Raw genomic sequence first — 23541 nt, 5'->3', positions numbered from 1 at the left:
ATGTGAGAAAACATAACAGATTCATTCAAACTTTGAAAGGTTCAAACAACCAAGAGGGCTGAAAAATATATCAGTGCTCTCGCAATGATTTAAGTAGATCATGTCGCCCCCTACAAGATCCTATGGAGAACCTCAACATTGACCACCTGAGCGGGAGTTGTCCCCGCACACTCCTTCCGCTTGTTGATTTCTAATATGTCATAAACGTTGAAGTTTCTTAGCAAAATGAGTCTTAAAGACTTTATCTTTCCTTGGATGGTGCTAGTTAGGTTTTGGTGAAATGTCTCAATACAAAACTTCAATTGCAAATTGGAGAGATCAATGTTTATAGAAGGTGCTGCTTGCTTGGATGGTATACCAACCTCTCAATTTGTGTGAGATGCTTGCAAGGAAGAGGAGTAACCTTTATGTCTTTTATACCTTCATTGAGAATATTCTTCTTTTGTTTCATAGTTTCTCTTCTAGGTACTAGAGTACACCATGCCTCGTAACTTTATGGATTTTCCTCACTACCATCAATGTGAGAAAACATAAAATGTTCTTTCTTGCTTTGATTGTTTGTAAATTGTTGAAGATTAGAGTGCATGGGCTCCTTTTGGGGTGGCTGGTAGACTGACTGGATCATGGAAGAAGAATACAGGTCATTAGTCACCTTTGGAGAGCTACTATTAGTGGCATGAGAGTCACTATAAGAGGGGATGCTACTATTTTTGAGCAAAATAGGAGGCTGATGTTTGAATTTCGCCTAATTTGCTTGCATTTCAGTTGAACTTTTTTGTGCTTGTTGGAGGGTTGAGAGGCATTAGGACATTGGCTAGTTTGTGCCTAACATAACCACATTGGAAGTTGGGAGATCCCCTCATATTCCAGCTTTTGGAAGAATTTGCCATGTAGACCCGAGATCCAAAATCCAGGAGGTAGCTTGGTACCAAGATCCATCCAAATGCATACACGAGCAAATGAATTCCTTCCCCACACTTTTTTTTGTACATAGGATAGAATGGATTTCAACCTTCGCCAAATTTTGACTATCCAGCAATGCTAGTATTTGGGAAACCACAGCCACCGAAGCCTTGGCGGGAAGAAACCCCGAGAGCAGTAATACAGTTCAGTCCCTGACACGAACGGTGATGCTTGAATAAAGTTCATGTGGCTTTAAGGGTGTCAGGCGGAACGAAATTGGTGCCTTTGGCATCCACTTGTCCGGACTCTTTAGACGCCAAATCATCTCTGAATTATTCATGCTTGATTATTTATATTCGTGATACAACTTAGCATTACAACAACAAGAATGCTTTTGTTCCCACTATTAGTGATTGGCTACGTGAATTATTTTCTGAAGTATTTAAGATTAGTATGAAATAGTTCTCTTATTATTTTTTTAAAATAGTAAAAAAAAAATAATTCAATAAATTATTATATTAAAAACTATTTTAAAAATAATAAGAAAGCTATCTCAAATGAAATCTAAGATTTCATTATAATTTTTACTTACACATGTAATTCAAGCCCCCTCCGATGTTTTATGTCTCAGAATATTTTTTAAAATAGTATATTTATGTCCCCAACTAAGAAAAATTTATAGCCCTGCTATCATTTTCTCTCAAGATATTTTGTTGGTTAGAATCCCACAAGTACATCATTTATGAATCAAGCTTTGCTTCTACATGTTGATTTTAAGGTTATTTAAAAAAAAAACTTTTAAGGGGAGAGTTTATAAAAGAATAAAATGTTATATGCAAATTATAAAAAATATACATGATTTAATAATAAAAGTAATAAATTCAGCTTCACATATCAATAAATTATTAAATCATTGAGAGAAAGATATAAAGAGATTTATAAATAAAAACATTAATACATCATTGATAAAGTTTTGATAAAAAAAATAAATGTTAAAATTATTAAATTTGATTTAAATTAAGTGTAATATAAAATTTATTTGATTTCTTACATATTACAAATCTCAAAATGGTTTTAACATAAGAATTGACCAAATTTAGTTTATGATAATTTGGGATAAGTCTAAAAATAATAAATTTATTATAAATTGCATGTATTATTAAATTTTAATAAATTAAATTTATCTTAAAAAAAGAATAATTTTAAGATTCCTGTTTCCTAAGGCTTCATTTGCGACAACTTTCTTACTACTTTATTTTTAATACAGCAATTACAATTTTTATTTAGCTAATATTTTTTTGATGCTTCCAAAAAATTATTATACGAAAAAACTATTTTTTATTATAAAATTTAAAATATTAATTTCTATATAATAATTTTATAAACATTTTTTATAAAAAAATTACCGTGGTCATAAATGAGATAAACTATTTTGTGAAGAATCCGAACGAGAAAAATAATTTGTACTGTGAGTATACACACTGTGCACATAACGTACACAGTATGTGTCATATTTATGTACACATATTGTATGTAGACACTCACATATTCGAATGATTATTTTTATTCGAACTTCGCATAAAATATTTTCCCCACATATCTCTCATATGGGAGAAATTATTGGGTCAGGTCATCGAACACAGCTTACGTTCGATATTCACAGTGCTGAGTACCGAGCAGTACTGAGCTTGATATTGAGTAGTACTGAGCTCGGTGCTGCTTGGTACTGCTTAGTACCGAGTAGGAAGTGATGTGACGCATCTTTATTGGACTCCAAACAAATCCGATGACCTCACCCAATAATTTCCCCTCATATGGTCCCTAACTTTACCTTAAAAGGGCAATCTTGATCTATTTTTTCTCACTATCTCTTTTATCTTTCCTTTATAACAGTACCTAACTGGTAATTTAAATCCATAAATGAGGCTTCGAACACTGTCGGTAATCTCACCTCGACATGTGCTCCTGATATTAACCCTTCACGGGATCGGGAACGGCATCTCGCATTTGTAACAAAATAATATCACGGTGATCCTCAAGAACGAACTTCTATCCAGTCCCCATACCCTTCAGCCTATCAGCAAGAAGATTTGTTCCAGTTAATTCTCCGAACGGTTATTGGTATCCGGCGGAACACCGGGATACGACACCATTTCCACTCACAGTTTCTTCCACCAAGCATTCAATTCGATCAAACTTATTGCTTAAATAGCCTTACCGGAAGGACAGGCTAAAGACTAAAGAGTTTGACTCGCTTTCCTGCTCGTTGTCCAAATCGCGGTACCGTCACCTCCTGAAGAGGGGTGGGTTGTAAATCCTCTTCAAGTGGTCCAGTCACCAGTGCGCGTCTTCTTCATTCACTCTTTGTTGTCCTCCAAGCTTTTAAACCTCCTGCATCTCCACTTCCCAACAATTTACGGAGAACTCGCGCACACGCGCTCTCTCTCTCTCTTCTCTCTCTCTCTCCACTAGGGTTTTACTGGAGAAAAAGGCCGAGTAGTGGAATACAGCAATGCCGGGAATGCTCTTAATGCGTCTCTTCTGATGTTCCTTCAAAGAGATTTAAAGAGAGTGGAGGACAGGAGTTGAAGAGCAATGTGGTGAGCTAGGGCAGGGTTCGGGTTTTTGCTTTCTTCTCCCTATTTCCTCGACCTGTTTGAAAGGAATGGGAATCTGCAGCGGGAAGCCGTTGCCACCACAGAACGAGAGCGGCTCCGATTCTCCATCTTCGAAGAAAAAGGAGGACAAGGAGGTGAAGCATGAGGATGGGGAAAAGGAGGAGAAGGGGATGAGGAAGGAAGCAGTGGCGGAGGAGAAGGGCGGAAGCAAACCGTGGGCTTCGCCGTTCTTTCCATTCTACACTCCCAGCCCCGCGCACAGCCTCTTCTGGAAGAAATCACCATCGAATGGTAGGGTCTCTGCAAGTGCGACTCCTGGTAGATTCTTCAAACCGTTCTTGCCACCCTCACCTGCGAAGCACATCAGGGCTTTGCTGGCAAGGCGGCAGGGGTTGCTGAAGTCCAATGAGGCTGCGATTAGTGATGGCGAGGTGGGCCGTGGTTCTGCAGTGGCATTGGACAAAAATTTTGGGTTCTCGAAGGGATTTGAGAGCAAGTATGAGCTTGGGGAGGAGGTGGGAAGGGGGCATTTTGGCTATACTTGTTGTGCAAGATCCAAGAAGGGCGAGCTTAAGGGAGAGATGGTAGCCGTTAAAATTATTCCCAAGGCCAAGGTTCAAAACCACTCCTTTTTACTAGGTCGTCAGATTCGGTTTTTTCCATGATGCATTTTTCAGCATCGTATGCTAATCATTTGATAATATTTTTATGAGCCATTGATGTGCTGGTTTCATGAAAATGATTATTTATTTATGCTAACAGCCTTGTTCTCAGTGGAAGGCGGCGGCGGTGGTGATTCTTTAGTGCATGAGGCTCTCACAATGTAGGCCCGGAGCATTGCACAACCTCACCCGCTTTCATTGCAAAGAGGCTATTTTCTTGATCCAAATAGTTACCTTTAGGTCTTTGTGAAGACAATTTAACCATCTAGCTAGGCCTGCCCTCGAGCCTAACTCATCCAATCTCTCTTTTTTATTCATTGATCAAAGTATTTGAGAATCACCATATCAATAGACGTTCACTATTGGTTTCTGACTATTATCATTCCCCTTAACTATGCGTACTTGATTCATTTATATAAATTTTAAGTAACCAAACCCATTTGCTTATAGCTTTATAGTGGACTAATCACATTAATTATCTCGGCTATTTACTTTGTTGGTGCCTTGATTCTAGATTATAAAATGGAAAAAATAATAATTCTATAATTTGTCTTTAAACTGGCTTGAATCATCTGACTTGGGTTTAATGGATGAGTTTTTCTCTTTTGGCAGATGACTACTTCCATAGCTGTAGAGGATGTAAGAAGAGAGGTAAAGATTTTGAGAGCTTTGACAGGGCATGACAATCTTGTCCAATTTTTTGATGCATACGAAGACAGCGAAAATGTGTACATAATAATGGAGTAAGTCTGTTTTGTGTTAAATGCCTCTTACAGATAAAAAATCATTTTCACTCTTAATTTTGCATAAAGAGTTGATGTCCAAAACAATTTGAATATGGCTATCTTTTTCTTCTTGGTATCAATCAAGAGAAGATTTTTACTTATTTGTTCCAGTCAAAAAATACTTGAGTACCCTCTTTGATGCAAAAGTATTTGAATATTCTTGGTGCAATCGTAGTACGCTTTTCTTCCAAAAGCATCTATTTTAGCACAAACGTGTATTGGTTGAGTGACCAATCATCGTTCATAGTATTCTTTTGTATTTGATAAGTGTAAAAGTTTTTTAGTTTTCTTGTAGAAAATTTGAAACCATGCATTTCCTTGAAAAGCATTATAGATAAGTAACGTTCAAGATGTCTCCACTTGTCTTGTTAGACCAGGAACGGTTTCTATTAATTTGTTGTTTTAGCTTCTTAGTTTAATCTTTCACAGAGGACATATATTTCGAATATTCTATTACAATGAACTACTGCTGTGGTGATGTTTATATATCAATTTCTAATAATCTGTATTAGGTATCTTGAAATAAATTTAGGCCAAGTTTGTTAATTATTTTCTTCTACTCTGCTTTCCAATAAATTGTCATATAACATTTTTGATTTGACTGGATGCTCAATTTATCTCATCTACGGTTTCATGACCATAGGAAACACATTGGCAGAGCAGCTCTTACATCTGCGCAAGAATTGGTCAATATAATTCAAAAATAAAATGCTACATAGCTACATTAGAACACACCAAACCAAGCCTTTATTTTACACTTTTAAAGATGTAATTTTTTTATGCAGTGTCTTTCTTTTGTATCCTTTCAAATATGAAAAATCTTTTTTTGCCCCTCTCAGAACTTTTGTTGTGCGTTACATCTAATATAATTTTCCATTAGATTATGATGTTATAGCTCATCTATTTCAGATTATGTGAAGGAGGAGAGCTTTTGGATAGAATACTTTCAAGGTTTGTTTTTTTTTTTGCATTGTACAATGCCATCTAAGAATCAAATTTCTGGCTTGACTTGGTTAATTGTAACCACTTTACTGTCATGGGTGCACCTTGCCTTTAATAGGGGAGGGAAATATTCAGAAGAAGATGCAAAAACTGTCATGGTTCAAATATTGAAGGTTGTTGCATTTTGCCATCTCCAAGGAGTGGTTCATCGTGATCTTAAACCAGAGGTAAGTAATAGTTGTTTTGGCTATCATCTTTGTCAATTTGGATTCTTGGTTTTTCTTTACTTCCATAAGTTGGTTAAATAAACTTAAATTTTCTAGAACTTGTTTTGAAAGGGCACCATCCCATTTTAAATTTCTTGTATTATTCATTCTTTTGATTTTTTTGAAGAAAAAATTTCTTGTCTTATATGATTATTTAATGGTGTCCAAAAGAGCTCACTCACCCCTTACATGGAATCCGAGGATGATATATATTTTTAGGTAGTAGATTAAGCATTAGATATCCACTGAAATTTCACTTTTAAACATGATTTTATGTTATTGGTTTAAAATTTCTTATAGGTGTATGCCCCCATGGACTTTTGGCAATTACCTCTTTCGATCTCTTGAGAGAATTCCCAATGAATGATGTCATATGGTTGCATTTAAATTTTATATTGCATATGATCTCTCATATCTTGTAAGAATACTATGCTACATGCTTAGAGGAAGTGAGGGTAAACCTTCTTAAGATTTGTAGTTTCACCATTTAGGGCCCACATAAATTTTACTTAGATCCATAGTTCTATTATTTAGGGTTTATAGGTGTAATCCAATCTAAATAGTCATAGGATACCAGTTTTTTGGGTCCTTGACTTTAGGAGCTTGGCGAGGTACCATAGTGTCCTCTGTTTAAGGTACCCCATAGAGTAGGGGTGGAAGGGCACATCACGAGGATGGCAATTACTAGGCAAACCTCGACCAACAAAAGACTTTCTACACTAGCAGATGAGCTATATAGCTGATGCAGCAAAAAAATACTACACTAAGATTACAAACTATAAGACATCTTTTCGTCTTTAAAACAGAGACAAATATAAACAAGATAATAATATTATTAAAACAAAGACACACTACAACTTATAAAAAACTTGAGAAGAAAGATACAGGTGAAATGAGCACCATATAGAGAAGAAGTAGGTAGAAGTCCAAAAAGAATTTTTTTGGAGATAGGGAGGTAGAAGACAATTGCTTGCAAGCTATATAAACTCGCAGGTTTTTGTTTTAAACATTCTTCACAAAACCCCCTTTTTCAGCAGCCAAAACAACCTTATATATAGGGAAAAAGGTCCAAATTGCCCACATAAATGTGCGACCCCAAGTAACCAATAGAAACCACCTCTTGAGAAGATCAATCATCAGTCTAGGAAACAACAAGGATGGGAAATGAACAGCCACCAATAAAAATATTGTATGGAAAACAGAAATATGCATGGGAATCATAAGTAGAAATTCCATTTATTGCATGGGAAAACCTAGGGGTGTCAATTTCGGGTCACGGGTCGGGTTTGGGTCGAACCCAAAACTGCCGAACCCGACCCGTTTTTGAAAACGGGTCAGTTTTCCTGACCCGAACCTGACCCGTTTCGGGTCCGGGTCAACCCGACACAACCCGAATGACCCGTTTCCAACAAAAAATTGCTAGTTTTCGGGTAAAAAATGGGTATCTCCTCTTTTTCGGGTAAAAAACGGGTCTATCTCCTCTTTTTTCGGGTAAAAAACGGATCAAAATCGGGTCAATCTCAGGTTGCCGGGTTTTTTGGTCAAAATTGGGTCAATTTCGGGTCAAAGGGTTAACTCGAGCCCGACCCGATTTTTGAAACGGGTCAAAATGTTGAACCCGACCCGTTTCGGATTCGGGGTGACCCGAACCCGAAATTTTCGTGTCGGGTTCGAGTCGGGTTTTCGGGTCGTGTCAAATATTGACACCCCTAGGAAAACCAAAGGCTACAGAAAAATAGAAACCAGCTGGGAAACCAAGGGCTGCAGGGAATCTGAAACCTGTTTGGAGAACACCAAGCAACCATCCAACAAGGTAGAAATGGGCCAGGCCCAATAAGGAAAAATCAGCAACATTTTCGGGTAAAAAAGGGGTCAATCTCAGGTTGCCGGGTTTTCTGGTCAAAATTGGGTCAATTTCGGGTCAAAGGGTTAACTCGAGCCCGACCCGATTTTTGAAACGAGTCGAAATGTTGAACCCGACCCGTTTCGGATTCGGGGTGACCCGAACCCGAAATTTTCGTGTCGGGTTTTCGGGTCGTGTCAAATATTGACACCCCTAGGAAAACCAAAGGCTGCCGAAAAATAGAAACCAGCTGGGAAACCAAGGGCTGCAGGGAATCCGAAACCTGTTTGGAGAACACCAAGCAACCATCCAACAAGGTAGAAATGGGCCAGGCCCAATAAGGAAAAATCAGCAACAAAATTTAAATACCCATTTAGCCACCAAAGAGCAAGGAAACGACTTTATTATAAAGAAAATAAAACTAGCTTTGCCTACATCAATTCTTCGCAGGCGGAGAAATCTCATCCCCTGATGACATTGCCTTAGAACCTCTAAGTTGTTCCGAATGCACCTTTTTCGTTTATTGAATTAAATTGTCATACTTCCTTTGAATCTTTTCCTTTTCTTTTCAAACTTGGATTGAAGTAGATGTTTATTATTTTCATCTCTCTTTGCACATAAATACAATTGTCTTCGAATTTTGAGAAGCTCGTTTTGGAGTGGATTAGAAGAACATGCTTGAGGTGGTATCCATTTTGTTGTTGAAAATTTATCCTATGGAATCCAAGGAATAGTTAACGGACCTTCAAAAGCTGTAGGACCAAATTCATCTTGAATAGGAACTTTAACTTGTAGATTGTTTTGACTTTTCATTTTTTTTTGTTTTTAATTTTTAAAGAGAAAGAAGGTGACAGGACAACCTAGTTCTTTGATACCAAATTGATGCAAACAAAAATTAAACACTACACTAAAATTGCAAACTAGAATACAATTTTTCTTCCTTAAAACATAGGCAAACATAAACAAGATAACAAAATTATTAAAACAAAGACACTACAACTTATAAAAACTTGAGAAGATAGATACAAGTGGAATGGAAACCATTGAGAGAAGAAGTAGGTAGAAGTCAAAGACGATTTTTTTAGGAGATAAGGAGATAGAAGATATAATAGCTTGCAAGCTATATAATTCCACATATTTTTGTTCCAAACATTCTTCACAAAACCTCCTTTTCCAGCAACCAAAATAACCCTATAATCTATATATAGGGAAAAAAAGGTAATTGCCCACATAAATGTGCCACCCCAAGTAACCAATAGAAACCATCTCTTGAGAAGATAAATCATCAGTCTAGGAAACATCAAGGATGAGAAACGAGCAACCACCAGTAAAAATTTTGTATGGAAAACCGAAATCTGAATGGGAATCATAAAGCAGAAATTCCATTTACTGCATGTGAATGTCGCCGTAGATGTCATACATGAATCTGCTATCAAGCTCAGGATCCGCCATGCGTCATTTACACGGGGAGGGGCGGCGTAGTCCTCTTCTTCTTTGAATTCAAGTGTTATGAGCATCCAACTTCACCCGAGAGGGAAAGGGGAGGGGTCGGCCAAGGTTGGGAGAGAGGGGCGGGTGGATTGGGAGAGCAAGTATAGGGTAGATGAGGGGGAGAAGGGATTTACTCAATTCTGAAATTAGTTTCAGATTTAAGTAAATTTGGAGGGAATTTGATTTAAAATTTGAATCCCAAACCTCTTGTGATCAATGCCATAAAGTGGCATTTAATGGGAATTGATCCCAAGCAAGGCCGGCGGCCAAGAGAGGGGAGAGGAGGGGATTAATTCCCAATCCTGAAATTAATTTTAGGATTAAGTAAATTGGGAGGGAAATTTTTATTTGAAATCAATTTCAATTTCAAATATGATGTGGCATTAAAGAGGTAATCAAAGGGGGAAACCCATTATAGGGCCGGCGGCATGGTGAGGAGGAGAGGGAAATTAGGGAGGGAGTATGCGCTTTCGAATTGGATCGATGCCACCTAGGATGAAAATTAATAAATCCACATGTCATGAGATTTGGGGTGGATCAACTCGAAACTTTCCTTTTTTGGAAACTTTCGAATATAGAAAGTTTTTGAATTTCAAATTTCGAAATTCAAAATTCGTTAACTCCTTTATTTATTGCTAGGCAACAATCAAGGAACCGTTAGGAGGACTGATGTCGTCACCATGGCTTGGGCAGGGGGGGTGGCCGGCGGCTAATGGAGGAAGAGGGGAATGGCCGACGGGTTTGGGTGGGGAATTTTTAACGGAGTTTGGAGTTTTAGTGGTGGAAACGAGTGAATGACGTGTTGGAGGAATGGATCTCGGGTGGAGATTGGCGTGGAGACAAGGAGAACCAAAATTTAGAAAAGAAAACAATAAGATAACTTGAACTACGAGTCGAGGACGCTTCCAACGACTGGTGGGTATTGCAAATGCTCACCTTGAGCTCAATCACCCTTCTCTAGCTCTCATGCAATAAGAAGAAGATAACATAAAATTTCATTCAAATATTCATTAGCTATTACAAGAGAAAAGACCTATATATATATATATAAGTCTCAAGCATACAAGAAGAAATAAAGACTAAATTACCCTCAGGGCCCCAACATGACTCAACTCAAAATAAGGGTACAATTGGAAAACATAAAATAAAATGCATAAACAACTAGAAATATAAGCTCTGAATCATGGCCATCGATTTGCGATGCTTTCGGCGATACACATGTTTGAACCTTGGATCGATGTCCTCATCACCCCACCATTCAAATTTATCTTTTAATAACATAAAATTTTTAGAAGTTAAGAGGACCATTTTAAAAAAGGGCTCATTGTTTTTTTTTTTTTTAATAAATTTTGGAGGTCACTTTCTCTCTTTAAATAAGTATATATTTTGTTTTTATTTTAGAACTTTTGGGACATAAAGCTATGCGGATACCTATACGGAAAGATATTTAATGAATTTTGGATAATGCAATATTTTTAATTATATTTCTTTCTTCAGATGGGCCTTTTCTCTCACCCTAGTGAAGAAAGGTGATGCATTTATGAAGTGACTGATTTTTATGGTGACTGAACCTGATCTTAAATAGCTGCAGCTATAGAATTTCAATTAGTAAAATATAGCAATGAAATGTGATAAATGTTAATCCACATTTGTGTCTAGGTACTTAGGTTAGTTGTGAATAAGGTTGTAATTCACTTCCAATTATTTAAATGAAGAACAAACTCATCACTCTGTCTCCATATATCTAAGTAAGAAACTACTATAAGTATCTAATAGTAATTTCTTTACAGTTAGTGTCATTTCTAGAACCCGGGATTTACCCATCCATTCATTTAGACATTCTTTCTATCCATGTGGCATTTTTTTATTGGTCCGTTTCAACTTTGATGCGGTCACTCTGTGCTAGTTAGGACCACAAACTTGTCCTGTACTTCTCCCTGTTATTTCATCTAAGTCCAAATGTTATAATTCTTCATTATATGATGAAACTCGTCAAATTTTATGATGTGATTATTTGTTGCGTTGCTATTTGATAATTTTATGGAATTTGATTCTTGTCTTTTCATATTAGCCAATAAGAAGGTAACCCCATATTATGCATCTGAGAATAAAAAAAAAGGTGTAATGTAACTAATTTTAAAAAGTTATTCTTCATTTATCTTTAGGGTACTTATTTATAGGATCACTAACTATTAGATCTCAAGCTTATCCATCCTTGACTTGAGATCAGTTCAAAGTCATTCAATTCTATCTTGACTTAAGCCAAATTTAGTTATAAATTCTCTTGATTTGATTATCAAGCAAACGTCAATTTTTGAGTTTAATTTAGAAGGATGAATTAACAAATTTTTTGTGACTTTAATAATATGGTAAATTAAAAAAATAAAATGATTAAAATAATAATTTGCAAGCATTATTTTATTAATATTATAACATTTAAACTTATAATATTTTATTTTAGATAAATAGGTTAATTGCATTTTGTTAAGATTAGAGACTTTTGAATAATTAGGAGAAAAGTTCTTACAAATTAATTCTTTATGTATGCTAAGGAAAAAGAGTTGAACAAAAGTAGAATCTAATATGTAAATTGTTTTAGATATGTTAAAAATGTTCAAAAATTAAGAGAACCTCATTTTAAAACTGAGCTTTTACCATATGTTAGGTTTTAAAATTTGTATGTGGATAATTTGAAGAGTTTATGATATGTACATTTGATTATATATTAAATAGATTTTGTGGATGACTTGACCTTTTTATAATTAAATAAAGAAATGTTTCTTTTCTACTAAAAGGATAAAATTGTCCAAATTTTGAAAGAACCCCATTTCAAAATAGAGCTCTCTTGTTGTTTTGAAATTTTGGAGTGAACTTTCTTTCTCATTGTAGCTTAGTAATATGCACGTAGATGAATAGATATGGATTGTTAGAAGAGTGCTTGGTATATAAATTTGATGATTTATTAAATTAATTTGATAGATGTACCTTGCCATTTTTTTTTGGACTTACAAAGTTTAAATAAAGAAATGTTTTTTTCTCTATTTAAAGAACAACTTTTTTAAATTTTGAGTGAACCCTATTTCAAAATGGAGCTCTCTTTTTGCTTTGGAGTTTTAGAGGGAATTTTCTTTATTGTAATTTTTTGATATATATGTAGATGGTGTGGCCATCCGTATACTTAAAGCTTTTTTTTTTTTTTTTTGCAAAATTCTTCCAAGCTGTATAGATTTTTACAAGATTTTAACTTTGGTTGTTGGCTTCATCAGAATTTCCTTTTTACTTCCAAGGTAGAAAGTTCACAGTTGAAGGCTATTGATTTTGGTCTGTCGGACTTCGTGAAGCCAGGTTTGTTCCTACTGGTCACCCTTGGTTTTTCCTTGTTATTCTCATTAGCTTTGGCAGTTTAATTATATTAAATTTGGAACTTATGCATGCTAATTTTTTGAAATGGTCTTTACTTGCTTAAGTGGATTGCAGATGAGAGGCTGAATGATATTGTTGGAAGTGCATACTATGTTGCACCTGAGGTCCTGCATCGATCCTATGGCACAGAAGCTGATGTATGGAGCATTGGTGTGATTGCTTTCATACTACTCTGTGGTAGTCGTCCTTTTTGGGCTAGAACTGAGTCTGGTATCTTCAGGGCAGTTTTGAAAGCTGATCCAAGTTTTAATGAACCACCTTGGCCTTCATTGTCTCTTGAAGCTAAAGATTTTGTTAAGCGCTTGTTGAGTAAAGATCCACGAAGAAGAATGACAGCTGCACAGGCCTTGAGTAAGAAATTTTGAAATTGCTTCAAATTTCTCTACTTAATTATGTCAAAGTATTTGTTCTTAGCTTTATAAACTGTTTATGCCTGCAATTCCTCATGCAGACCTTTAGCTATATGTGGGCTTAGTTTTAAACTGTTTAGTTGATTTGCTTCTTTTCTTTATTAAATTTTTGATCTTGTTCATTTTTCACATCTTATCCTAGTTTATTTTAATGACCTTTTATGTGGAGAATATGTAGCTTTTGTGGAGGGTGTTGACTAAAAAAAAAGAGAGAAATGAATGAAATAAACAAAATAATGAAAAGAAAAAATCGAATAGATGTAGCTCTTTGTGATTATGATATGGCCCCATCTCAAACAGTTGAACTCCAAAAGACACTACTCTTGATTAAGATAATTTCTTTTTAGTAGTCTAAGCTAAGGAAAAAAAATCGAATAGAAAAGTACTTACACTCTCTGTTCAAAATCCTCACTTATCGTCTGAACCTAAACAACACCCCCAGTTGGCTTCATTCCCGTCTCTGCACGCTCAAACGCCAAACCTACCGCTTGTCTTCGTTTCTTTCACGACATTCGAACCAGTCAACACGACTAGTTTCGCCTCTCACAAGCCGCCAATCAAACCAAGCGGCCCAACTGAGCCACTTTCGCATATCACCCTCGCCTGCACACATCGGAAACGAGCTCGCCTCTCATATGTCTGACCCACATCAAACAGACCCGCATCAGACCGACATGCCTCTGCCTTCACACGCCCAATATGCCTATTTCCCTCCTGTCACGCCCCAACCTACGCCAATCAGCCCCAAATCCAACCGTTGAACTGATTTGACCGAACTCCTTGTCTCCGGCCTCACCCAACAAGTAACTTGCTTGCTTCCGTCTACAGAGATATTATAACAATTCGTCTGTTTACTTGCCGTAGGTGAACTTCCTCAAAAATTATACATGCTTATTGCCTTGTTAACTTAGCCCTCAACCTCAATCTTTTGCATTTACAATTGCTCTAATTAACATGATTTTGAGCAATTAAGTAAATCAGTGTATAATTGAATAATTATCATAATTATTTTATATAAAAACAACATGTATTCGCCTATTCGTAGACTCACGTCATGATCTTTAATTAGGGTGGATGATTTTAATTTTTGAAGACTTGTGTCATTGGTTTTTAATCCGGGAAGACGAATTTGATAAATTGAAGACCTCACACAATTGATTTTTGATCATGGCTAGATGGTTTTTAAATTAGAAGACCTAACGTCGTCGACCTTAAGTCCAGGTGGGAAGAAACAATGGAAAGTGTTGCCCCGATTAAATTAAGTGAATTAAAAACCATCTCACCAAGTATGCCGTCGAACTTTTAAGTTTTTTATTATTTTTATTGATTATTTAATTATTAAAGTTGATTAAGTGGATTTTAATTAAAGTTTTAATTTGATTTATATATACATATATATATATATATATAATTATGTTTTAATTATTTAAATGATGAAATAAATTATGCTTTTTTTAAACTTTAATTAGATTGATTAGTTTAAAAGTTCATATTAATTAATTAATCGAATTAATCACTGCTTTTCAAACACTTCAAACACTCCAAAAGAAAAGTTATGCAATCTTATGAGGAATTTTAGCAGCCTCCCGACGGCATTTGCCGTTGTTTCTTCCACTCGGACCTAAGGTCGATGACATATGGTCTTCTAATTTAAAAATCATCTCACCAAGATCAGAGATCAACTGCGCGAAGTCTTTTATTTATCAAATTCATTTGTCCTGATTAAAAATCAAATGCGCAGGTCTTCAAAAATTAAAACCATCCGCCATGGTTAAAAATCATGGCGCGAGTCTTCGAATCGGCGAATACCTATTGCTTTTTATATAAAATAATAATGATAATTATTCAATTATACATTGATTTACTTAATTGCTCAAAATCCTGTTAGTTAGAGCAATTATAAATGTCAAAGATTTAGGCCGAGGGCTCGATTAACAAGACAATAAGCATGTATAATTTCTGAGGCAGTTCACCTATGGTAAGAAACATGTGAATTGTTATAATCTCTCTATAAAAGGAAGCAAGCAATAACTTGTTGGGTGAAATCGGAGACGGGGAGTCGGTCAAATCAGTTCGGTGACAGGACTGTTGAGGCATGACAGGAGAGAAGTAGGTGGACTGGGCGTGTGAAGGCAGAGGCGGTAGGTCTGATGTGGGTAGGCGGGCTCGTTTTTGGCATGTGGTAGCATGGGCGATGTGCGAAAGCGGCTCAGTTAGGCTTCTCGGTTTGATTGGCGGCTTGTGAGAGGCGAAACCAGTCGTGCGGGCTGGTTCGGATGTCGTGAAAAAGTCGAAGATTTGAGGTAGGTCCCGCGTTTGAGCGTGCAAAGATATGAATGAAGCTGGCTAGGGGGGTTGTTCAAGCTCGGACGGGAGGCGAGGATTTCGATTAGAGAGCATAAGTTCTTTTCCATTCGTTTTTTTCCCTCTTATTGCTTAGACTACTAAAAGGCAGTTATCTTAATCTAGAGTTGTGTCTTTTGGTGTTCGACTATTTGAGATGGGGTTGAATCAAAATCATGAAGACATAAATCTCTTCGATTTTTCCTTTTCATTATTTTGTTTATTTTGTTCATTTATCTCTCTCTCTCTCTCTTAGTCAACAGAGGTTTGTTAGAGGATAGAAGAGGATGAATATATGAAAATAATGCTCTCGCAATGGGTTTAGTTACTTTTCACGTGAGCCATTAGTTTGTATCTTGTGAGTATTAATTTTTTTGTTCCATGAACAATAACTCTACTTTTTTCGTAAAAAATAATTTTTTTATTTTGTAGGAATTGATTTTGCTATTTTGTGTCAAAAAATAGGTGGAAAATGGGTGGGAGTGCTATAAGCTTTTGAAAATCAGAAAAAAAATTCGTTTAATGGATTAATATCTTCGGGATTCTTTTCTTGTGTGCGGTGAAACTTTTTGTAATGAATGATTTCATAGTTATTTAAAATGATGGCTTGTTGCTTGTATGAATAGGAAACCTTTATTATAAAGATACTAAGTTAAGTGTTGCAGAGATGAGGATACTTAGGTGGATGAGTGGCTTTACTCTTAGAGATAGGATACGAAATGAGCATATACGTGAAAAGGTTGGAGAAGCTCCAATTGAAGATAAGATTAGAGAGAGTCGCCTTAGATGGTTTGATCACATACTCACATTAAACGGAGGCCTTATGATGACCCGATTATGAAAGTTGAGGTATTAGATTTGACTTATGTTAAGAAAGGTAGAGCTAGACCTAAAAAGATTTGGTTATAAAGTATTAGAAATGATATTTCTTTATTAGATTTAAATGAGAATTTGACTTTTAACATGACACAATGACGAAAAAGGATTCATGTAGTCGACCCCACGTAGTGGGACAAAGGCTTGAGGTTGTTGTTGTTGTTATGGGGGGGGGGGGGGGGGGGTTCCGAGTTTTAATTTTATTGTTCCATCATCCGCGCTTTACTTTTTTGTGAAGATTGCAAGTATGGAAGGAGTTGGGGGTTCCGAGTTTTAATTTTATTGTTCCATCATCCGCGCTTTACTTTTTTGTGAAGATTGCAGAAGTATGGAAGGAGTTGGGGGTGGGGGGTTGCGAGTTTTAATTTTATTGTTCCATTATCTACGCTTTACTTTTTCGTGAAGATTGCGAAAGTATGGAGAGGGGGGAGGGGTGGGGGGTGGTGTTGTTGGAGTGAGAAGTGGATGATGAGGAAAAATAAAGCCCTCACGATTGGTGAAACTAACTTGCGAGTTTTAATTTTATTATTTCACGAACTTTACTTTTTTCATGAACATTTGTGTTAGTATAGAAAGAAAGAATCATTGCAAGAGGTTGGGAGTGCTAAAGAATTTTGAAAGTCATAGAAAAAAGACAACAGATTTTAATTTCGAAGCAAATTTTCCTGTAAATTGGTCTAAATTGTTGCTTACAGACTATAAAATGAATCAGAAAATGAAATAAAGAAGATGGAGAAGATGAGAATAAGCAAGCCTTGGCTTGTCTGAGGAGATAAACTCTCTTGAAATTCATGTCTCACTTGATCAAGGATAAAAATTTCATAATGGATGAAGAAGTTCAAATCCACAAAAACAATTTTATTTATCCCATAAACTGACTTGCGTGACTTGGAATTCTCATAATTATAAATATCAATAAAAAATGTTAATTTTTTTAAACAAATTGATAATAAATTGCTAATAAATTTAGTTCATTGAATTGACCAAGTGGAATAAAATAAGTCAATCTAATTGACAAAATAGCTCCAATATCCATGAAAAAAATCAGAAATTTGGTCAGATTACAAGTTCTGCTACGTTTCTTTAGATCCATTATGTAAATCCTTAAATCATATTCATCTCGTCTCTGTTAACTCAGCTCCCATAATTGTTTCTTGCATACTAATATCACTATTACAATCATTTAACACTTGTATCTTTTATGTTATCCATGCAGATTTGTTTCTATTTTTTGTTTTCTTGAAATCAAATTAATTTTGCATAACTGGGTTTATAAATGTTTAAAAAAAATTAAATCACCAATATTTTCTTTTACTACAAACAGTGTTTTAGGTCATCTTAATGTTTCAGAATTACTATTTAAGGCCTCGCTTTCATCATGCCTTCCTAATTTTTATTTTTATTTTTATTTTTGTTCAGGCCACCCTTGGATTAGGAGTTACAACAATGTTAGAGTGCCCCTTGATAACCTCATTTTTCGACTTATGAAAGTCTACATGCGCTCATCTTCCTTGCGCAAGGCTGCTTTAAGGGTGGGTACATTTCCCTTCTGTTACGTTTGTTCTGTGGCTTATCTCTTTTTTTTTTTTTTCTCATTTGTCTGTTAAATTTGGCAGACATGAGGATGTTGCCTTACACATTTTGTATGTTGCTTTGTAGCTTGCACTTAATTTCTTTATTTTCTACTGCTACTTCCTCCAATGTTCTAATCAAATACCTCTTTGACCTTTTAGCTATAACGAATTGAACACTGTTACTGGATGGAAACGATTGATAAGCTTGTGTTTCATTAATATATTCAAAGCTTATCAATGATCAACAAGGATTCTGGTTTAAAATAACGTAATTGGATATTGAGGTGTCTTTCGTTCATGACGGAGATGCAAGTCTTAGGGTATTTTGAGACTTAAGCCTCACAATAAAAAATTTATGTAAAGTCAAAGTGAAGAAGTAATATATAAACATCTTAATCTATTAATATATTAAAAAATAACTTAATTAATATTCTAACATTGCTATAACTAATAAATTGTGCATATATTCACTAACAAATTGGGCGATGTAGAAGTGTAATACAATTATGCAAACATCAAAGTAACGGAGATATCAAATTAAAGTAAAAGATCAAATAAGTTTCTCTTGCCCATTCCTATTGTTTATCATTAAATTAAGAATATTACAAGAAATTAATTATAAGTTCCATTACTCAAGGGGTCTTCGTTAGAGTTATCATTTTTCTCTTTTGCTTACTCATCAATAGTGTCCATGTTCTCCAAACCTTCTTCCTCATTTTCTTCAATATCAACATTCTTCTTTCCTAATCAATAGTAATCAACAACAAATTAGTAATTTTACTTTGTGTGTTGGAGGGGGGTTAAGGGCCTTAGTTGGTAAGTAATTCAAGTTAAAAAAGTCATTAACTCTAATTTTTTGAGGCTTTTGCCTCATGCATACCAAGGTGAGGTCTAGTTTGTGGTGCACCTCACACTACTTTGGCATACGCGTGAGGTTTGAGGTGCATGCCTCAAAGTTAAGAAATCAGCATTGCATAATTTAATATATAGTTATTCCATGTATAGTATTTTCTTATTTCTTAGTGAATAAATTTTGTTATTTTGAATAACTTGCTAAATATCCCTATGATCTAAACTATTAATCTTTTGTAACTTCCAAGAGAAGGAAGATTATGATATGTGATTTTTAGCATGCAGAACATGTTAAAAGTTAGCCTATTCCAAACAGGGGTGTAAGCAAGTCAAGCCAACTTGAGCTCAACTCATTAATGATCATGCGAGTCGAGTTTATTGAGCTTGCGAGTTAAGCTCAACCTATGAATATGCTGAACATAACTAAGTGGTTTGAAAAGCTGGCTTTTTTATGGGACATGAAAAGAAATTTTAGGCATATTTACAAATAAACATATATAGGGTTAACATGAAAGGTTTAAAATTTTTCAAAATGAAATAGCCTAAAACTAAAAGCTCTAAATCCTATTTACTCACACGCTGACCCGTGACTCCAACTCTCAATTACCATCTCTGTTACCATTGTTTCTTCCTCAAGAAGGTTAGCAGGCCAGAGAGGTCAACTGCTCTTCTTTATCCTTCCTTTTTTCATCTCTCACTAGTGCAGCAGCCACTACATCTGCTGCAATTTCTTCCTCTTTGTTATTTTTCTCTTCCTATGTCGCCAATGCATTACCTAACAACATGATGCTGCACCTTGGGCTACTGCCCAGCTCGCAAAACCCCTCCTTCGCCTCCCTGTCACAACCTCATCTCTCCCACAACTCACAAGCTGCTCCATGAGCTTGAGCAAGGTGACGGATTGAGTTTGGTCTTTGCAGGAGAGATGCAGGAGAGATGGACTCAAGCTTTAGCTTAACCTGAAGGGATTGACTAGAATGCAACTTGACTCGATTAAACCCGTAATAGTTGGCATAAAACTAATGATGATGAACATGAAAGTGTGACTGAACACATGTTTTACTGTAAGGAGTGATTTTCAATTGCTTTGGGCATTGACTTCAATTCCTTTTATATCTTGATCATATCATGATCAACTCAAAGGAGATGAATGAGTATACCTTTAATATGTCATTTGTGCATATTGCTTGAGCAGGTTCTGAGATGATGATAATACCTAAATGAAGTCATTTGTGCATATGGCTTGAGCAGTTTCTCTGTTGTCTGAATTCCTAGCAAAATTTGTTACTTTGTATGCTCTGTATGTTATCTTTTTTGAAGTTTGAATGCGGTGGTGCTGAAATCTATAAATGCTTCAGGCCCTTTCGAAGACATTAACCATGGACGACCTTGTTTATCTTAAAGGACAGTTCAGTCTCTTGGAACCAAATAAAAATGGGTGCATAACTCTTGAAAACATCAGGATGGTTAGCTTCTTAAGTAAAAAATTTCATGTTTTATCCGTGAGCACTGGTATAATTCCTACTGTTTGATTAATTAGTGGCTGTTGGGCATGTTGGCTCCATTTTCTCCCTGACAGGCACTATTGAAACATGCAACTGATGCAATGAAGGAATCACGTATTCAAGACATACTAACCTCTGTACGTGTTTCTCTTATAGTGGATGAAATTTCTTTTTAACGTTGTACTGTTTATTTTCTTCTTACTCAAGCTTGGAGATTATTTTCTTATCTGCCAGTTGAACGCTCTTCAATATAGAAGAATGGATTTTGATGAATTTTGTGCAGCTGCATTGAGCGTACATCAGCTTGAAGGTCTTGATAGATGGGAACAGCATGCTCGTCATGCTTATGATCTTTTCGAGAAGGATGGAAATCGAGCTATAGTTATTGAGGAACTAGCTTCGGTAGGTACCTCTTATTTATGCAACTTGCAGTTCTGAGACTAAAATTTATTTGGGGCTTATTTTGTTGCTGGTAGATAACAAAACATGTTTTAAAACTGTTTATTTTGCTTCCACTCATTCTGAACTGTAAAAATAAAGTCTTCACTTTTGAAGATTTTGAAGGTTCTTACATACTTGAACATTCATGTTGATTTTGAATTGCATCCAATGAAATGATGGAATCTTAAACCATTGTTTTTCCAAACATTTTTCAACTTAAAGCAACCATATTGTCCTATAGGAGTATACTGTGATTTTGGGATCCTCACTGTCTGTCCTTGTAGCTTCTATTTCAATTGTTATTATGTTAGACCAGTCCAGCTGGTCCATATCGGACCGGCTTATGAACAATAGAGGCGGAACTCTCAGCCAATCTCCGCCAACTGCATGCCGATCAAATCACCAATTCAAAAAGAGCAGTTTTGGAATGATTTTTTATGAAGCTTAGGAGGGAAATTGAATGTAGGGACTGTTTAGAGATTTTCTTTTGAATTGTATGCATTAAATAGTTTATTTTCCTAGGATTAGGGCATCTTGAATTTGGCTCAAATTTGAGATCTCTTAGTTTTAGGTTTTTGGGCTCTAGCGGCATCTAGAGATTTGCTAGAGATTGATCCTCCTCTCGAATTTAGGATCAACTGTATCTTGCTATTTTCCGTTTCTATTTCATCAAATCATACAAATTATCTACTGTTTTCGTGATTTTGTGTGGATTTTTGTGGAGAATTCTCGCTGTTTTCCGAAGATTGATAGGAAATACTTTAGATATACAAGTGTTTCCTATCATATTAATCAAGCCATAACTATAATTTTGGTAAATGTTTTTGCCTCTGAAAAACTCTGAATGAGATGATCAACCCTCTTGAATTTTAAGCATCCGATTCAACATGCATTTACTGGTCTTCTGGTGTGTTTGATACAAATGCCATCTAGAACAATTGTTGACATTTTTTCAAGGAACAAATAGTCTTTATGTTTTTTTTTTTTTTGCTGGGATATTACTAGAGGTTACCAATTTTGGCAATTTCTTGGACAGGAACTTCATCTGAGCCCTTCAGTCCCTGTACATGCCGTTCTCCATGACTGGATCAGGCACACTGATGGCAAACTGAGCTTCCTTGGATTTCTTAAGCTATTGCACGGTCCTTCGAGCCACGCCTTCATTAAGGCGCATTAAGGCTTCGTTTGGGACGGCTTTTTTACTGCTTCTTAAAGCAGCTTTCTAGTACAAAATTTTAATTTTTATACTAGAAAATTGCTTTACGAAGCAGTAATCAAGCCATCCCAAATGAAGCCTAAAAGTCAAGAAAAAGAGCCATAGAATTAAAAGTGCTTGTAGCGAGTTAGAAAGATTGTTCACACCAAGCTGCATCCTTCTCCAGGTATAATGGTTTATATGTTTGTGGAATCTAAGTGTCCCATTCCAAATTTTCTTTCTCCATAGTTTGAGCATCAGGAAGATAATTCGTGAAGATTGTGTTATCAGAATGTAAAATGCTGTAGATGAGTATATATTCTTTTGTTTGGATCAGGATTTATCTTCATTTTTTATGATTTTCTTCCTGCTTTGTCTTTTCAGGAGTAAACTTGTACTCCCATGTTAAACGTTACTGTTGCAAGTAAATCAAAATTTATGTGCTGTTGATGCTTACTTTATCTCAACCTAACTGTTTAACATTACTGTATGTGATGCTACTTTGTTAAATTTGTGCTTGCTTCATCTTTCTCAAACTTCATGCGGCACTTATATGGATGTGAAAAAAAACAACAGCAATAATAACATCAAGCTTTTGTTCTATTATGTGGGGCTGGTTATATAATTTTTTTTTTTAATTGTTCTGTTAAAAGTCAAATTCTTGTTTAAATATACTAAGGAAAAATCATTTCTGATATTTTATAACTAAGTTTTCTTAGGTCTATCTATACATTTCTTAATATAAGTCAATCTAATACCTCTACTTTCTTAACTATGTCATTTGAAAGCCGCCGTTTTATATAATCAAATCATTTAAGATGTCTCTCTAATCTTATCTTCAATTGGAGCTATTCCAACCTTTTCATGAATATGTTCATTTTGTATCATATTTCTAAAAGTAAAGCCACTCATTCACCTGCACATCCTCATCTTTGCAACATTTAATTTAGTATTATACTTCTCTTTTAATAGCGAACATTTGCAGGTCATTTCAAAGTGAATCTAAAATATTTGAGCTACTTATATTACGCCTTTTTTTTTGCCCAAGTTTAGTAGAAAAACAAATTTCTTGGTCATGGTGTGATACGCAAACAGGAGAGGTTCAACAGAGATTTTATGTTTTTTCTATTTTAAATCTCTATTTATTTTCATTGCTATAAAATATGGTCATTCATTCCATTTCCTTATAATACTATAATTATTATGTCAAAATCTTTAATGGTACAATATATGTTGAAAATTTATGCCTTCTTTTCACTACTCATATTTCTTGATTTCTATATTATTAAGATATAACATTTAATATTTCCAAATAAATAAATAAATAAATATTCATATTATATAGGGCAGTGAAAAATAAATTTCTACAACTATTAACCAAAAAAAGTTTTAAAATGTTATTATTTGGCTAG

The 23541-nt window shown here is 35.3% G+C and overlaps 1 protein-coding gene across 2 annotated transcripts; it reads left to right on the top strand.

Annotated features, from left to right (window-relative positions):
• Positions 1 to 3180: 3180 nt before the first annotated feature.
• On the top strand, positions 3181 to 22596 carry LOC110093005 (CDPK-related kinase 5). 2 transcript variants are annotated; one of them, XM_020817741.2, is made up of 11 exons: positions 3181 to 4135; positions 4796 to 4926; positions 5878 to 5919; positions 6029 to 6137; positions 12798 to 12855; positions 12988 to 13284; positions 17982 to 18094; positions 20347 to 20454; positions 20568 to 20630; positions 20728 to 20895; positions 21971 to 22596. In XM_020817741.2, the coding sequence occupies exons 1-11, from the start codon at positions 3569 to 3571 to the stop codon at positions 22109 to 22111; spliced, it is 1797 nt and encodes a 598-aa protein (XP_020673400.1). In that variant the 5' UTR covers positions 3181 to 3568; the 3' UTR covers positions 22112 to 22596. The 2 variants fall into 2 exon arrangements, with proteins under 2 accessions (XP_020673400.1, XP_020673399.1); XM_020817740.2 differs by having other exon boundaries at positions 3187 to 4135; positions 12777 to 12855.
• Positions 22597 to 23541: the final 945 nt, after the last annotated feature.

Source organism: Dendrobium catenatum, unplaced genomic scaffold (assembly GCF_001605985.2).
Source record: "Dendrobium catenatum unplaced genomic scaffold, ASM160598v2 fragScaff_scaffold_53, whole genome shotgun sequence".
NCBI lineage: Eukaryota > Viridiplantae > Streptophyta > Magnoliopsida > Asparagales > Orchidaceae > Dendrobium > Dendrobium catenatum.
The sequence above is the reverse complement of the archived record's forward strand: the minus strand, read 5'-3'. Positions and strand labels throughout refer to the sequence as shown.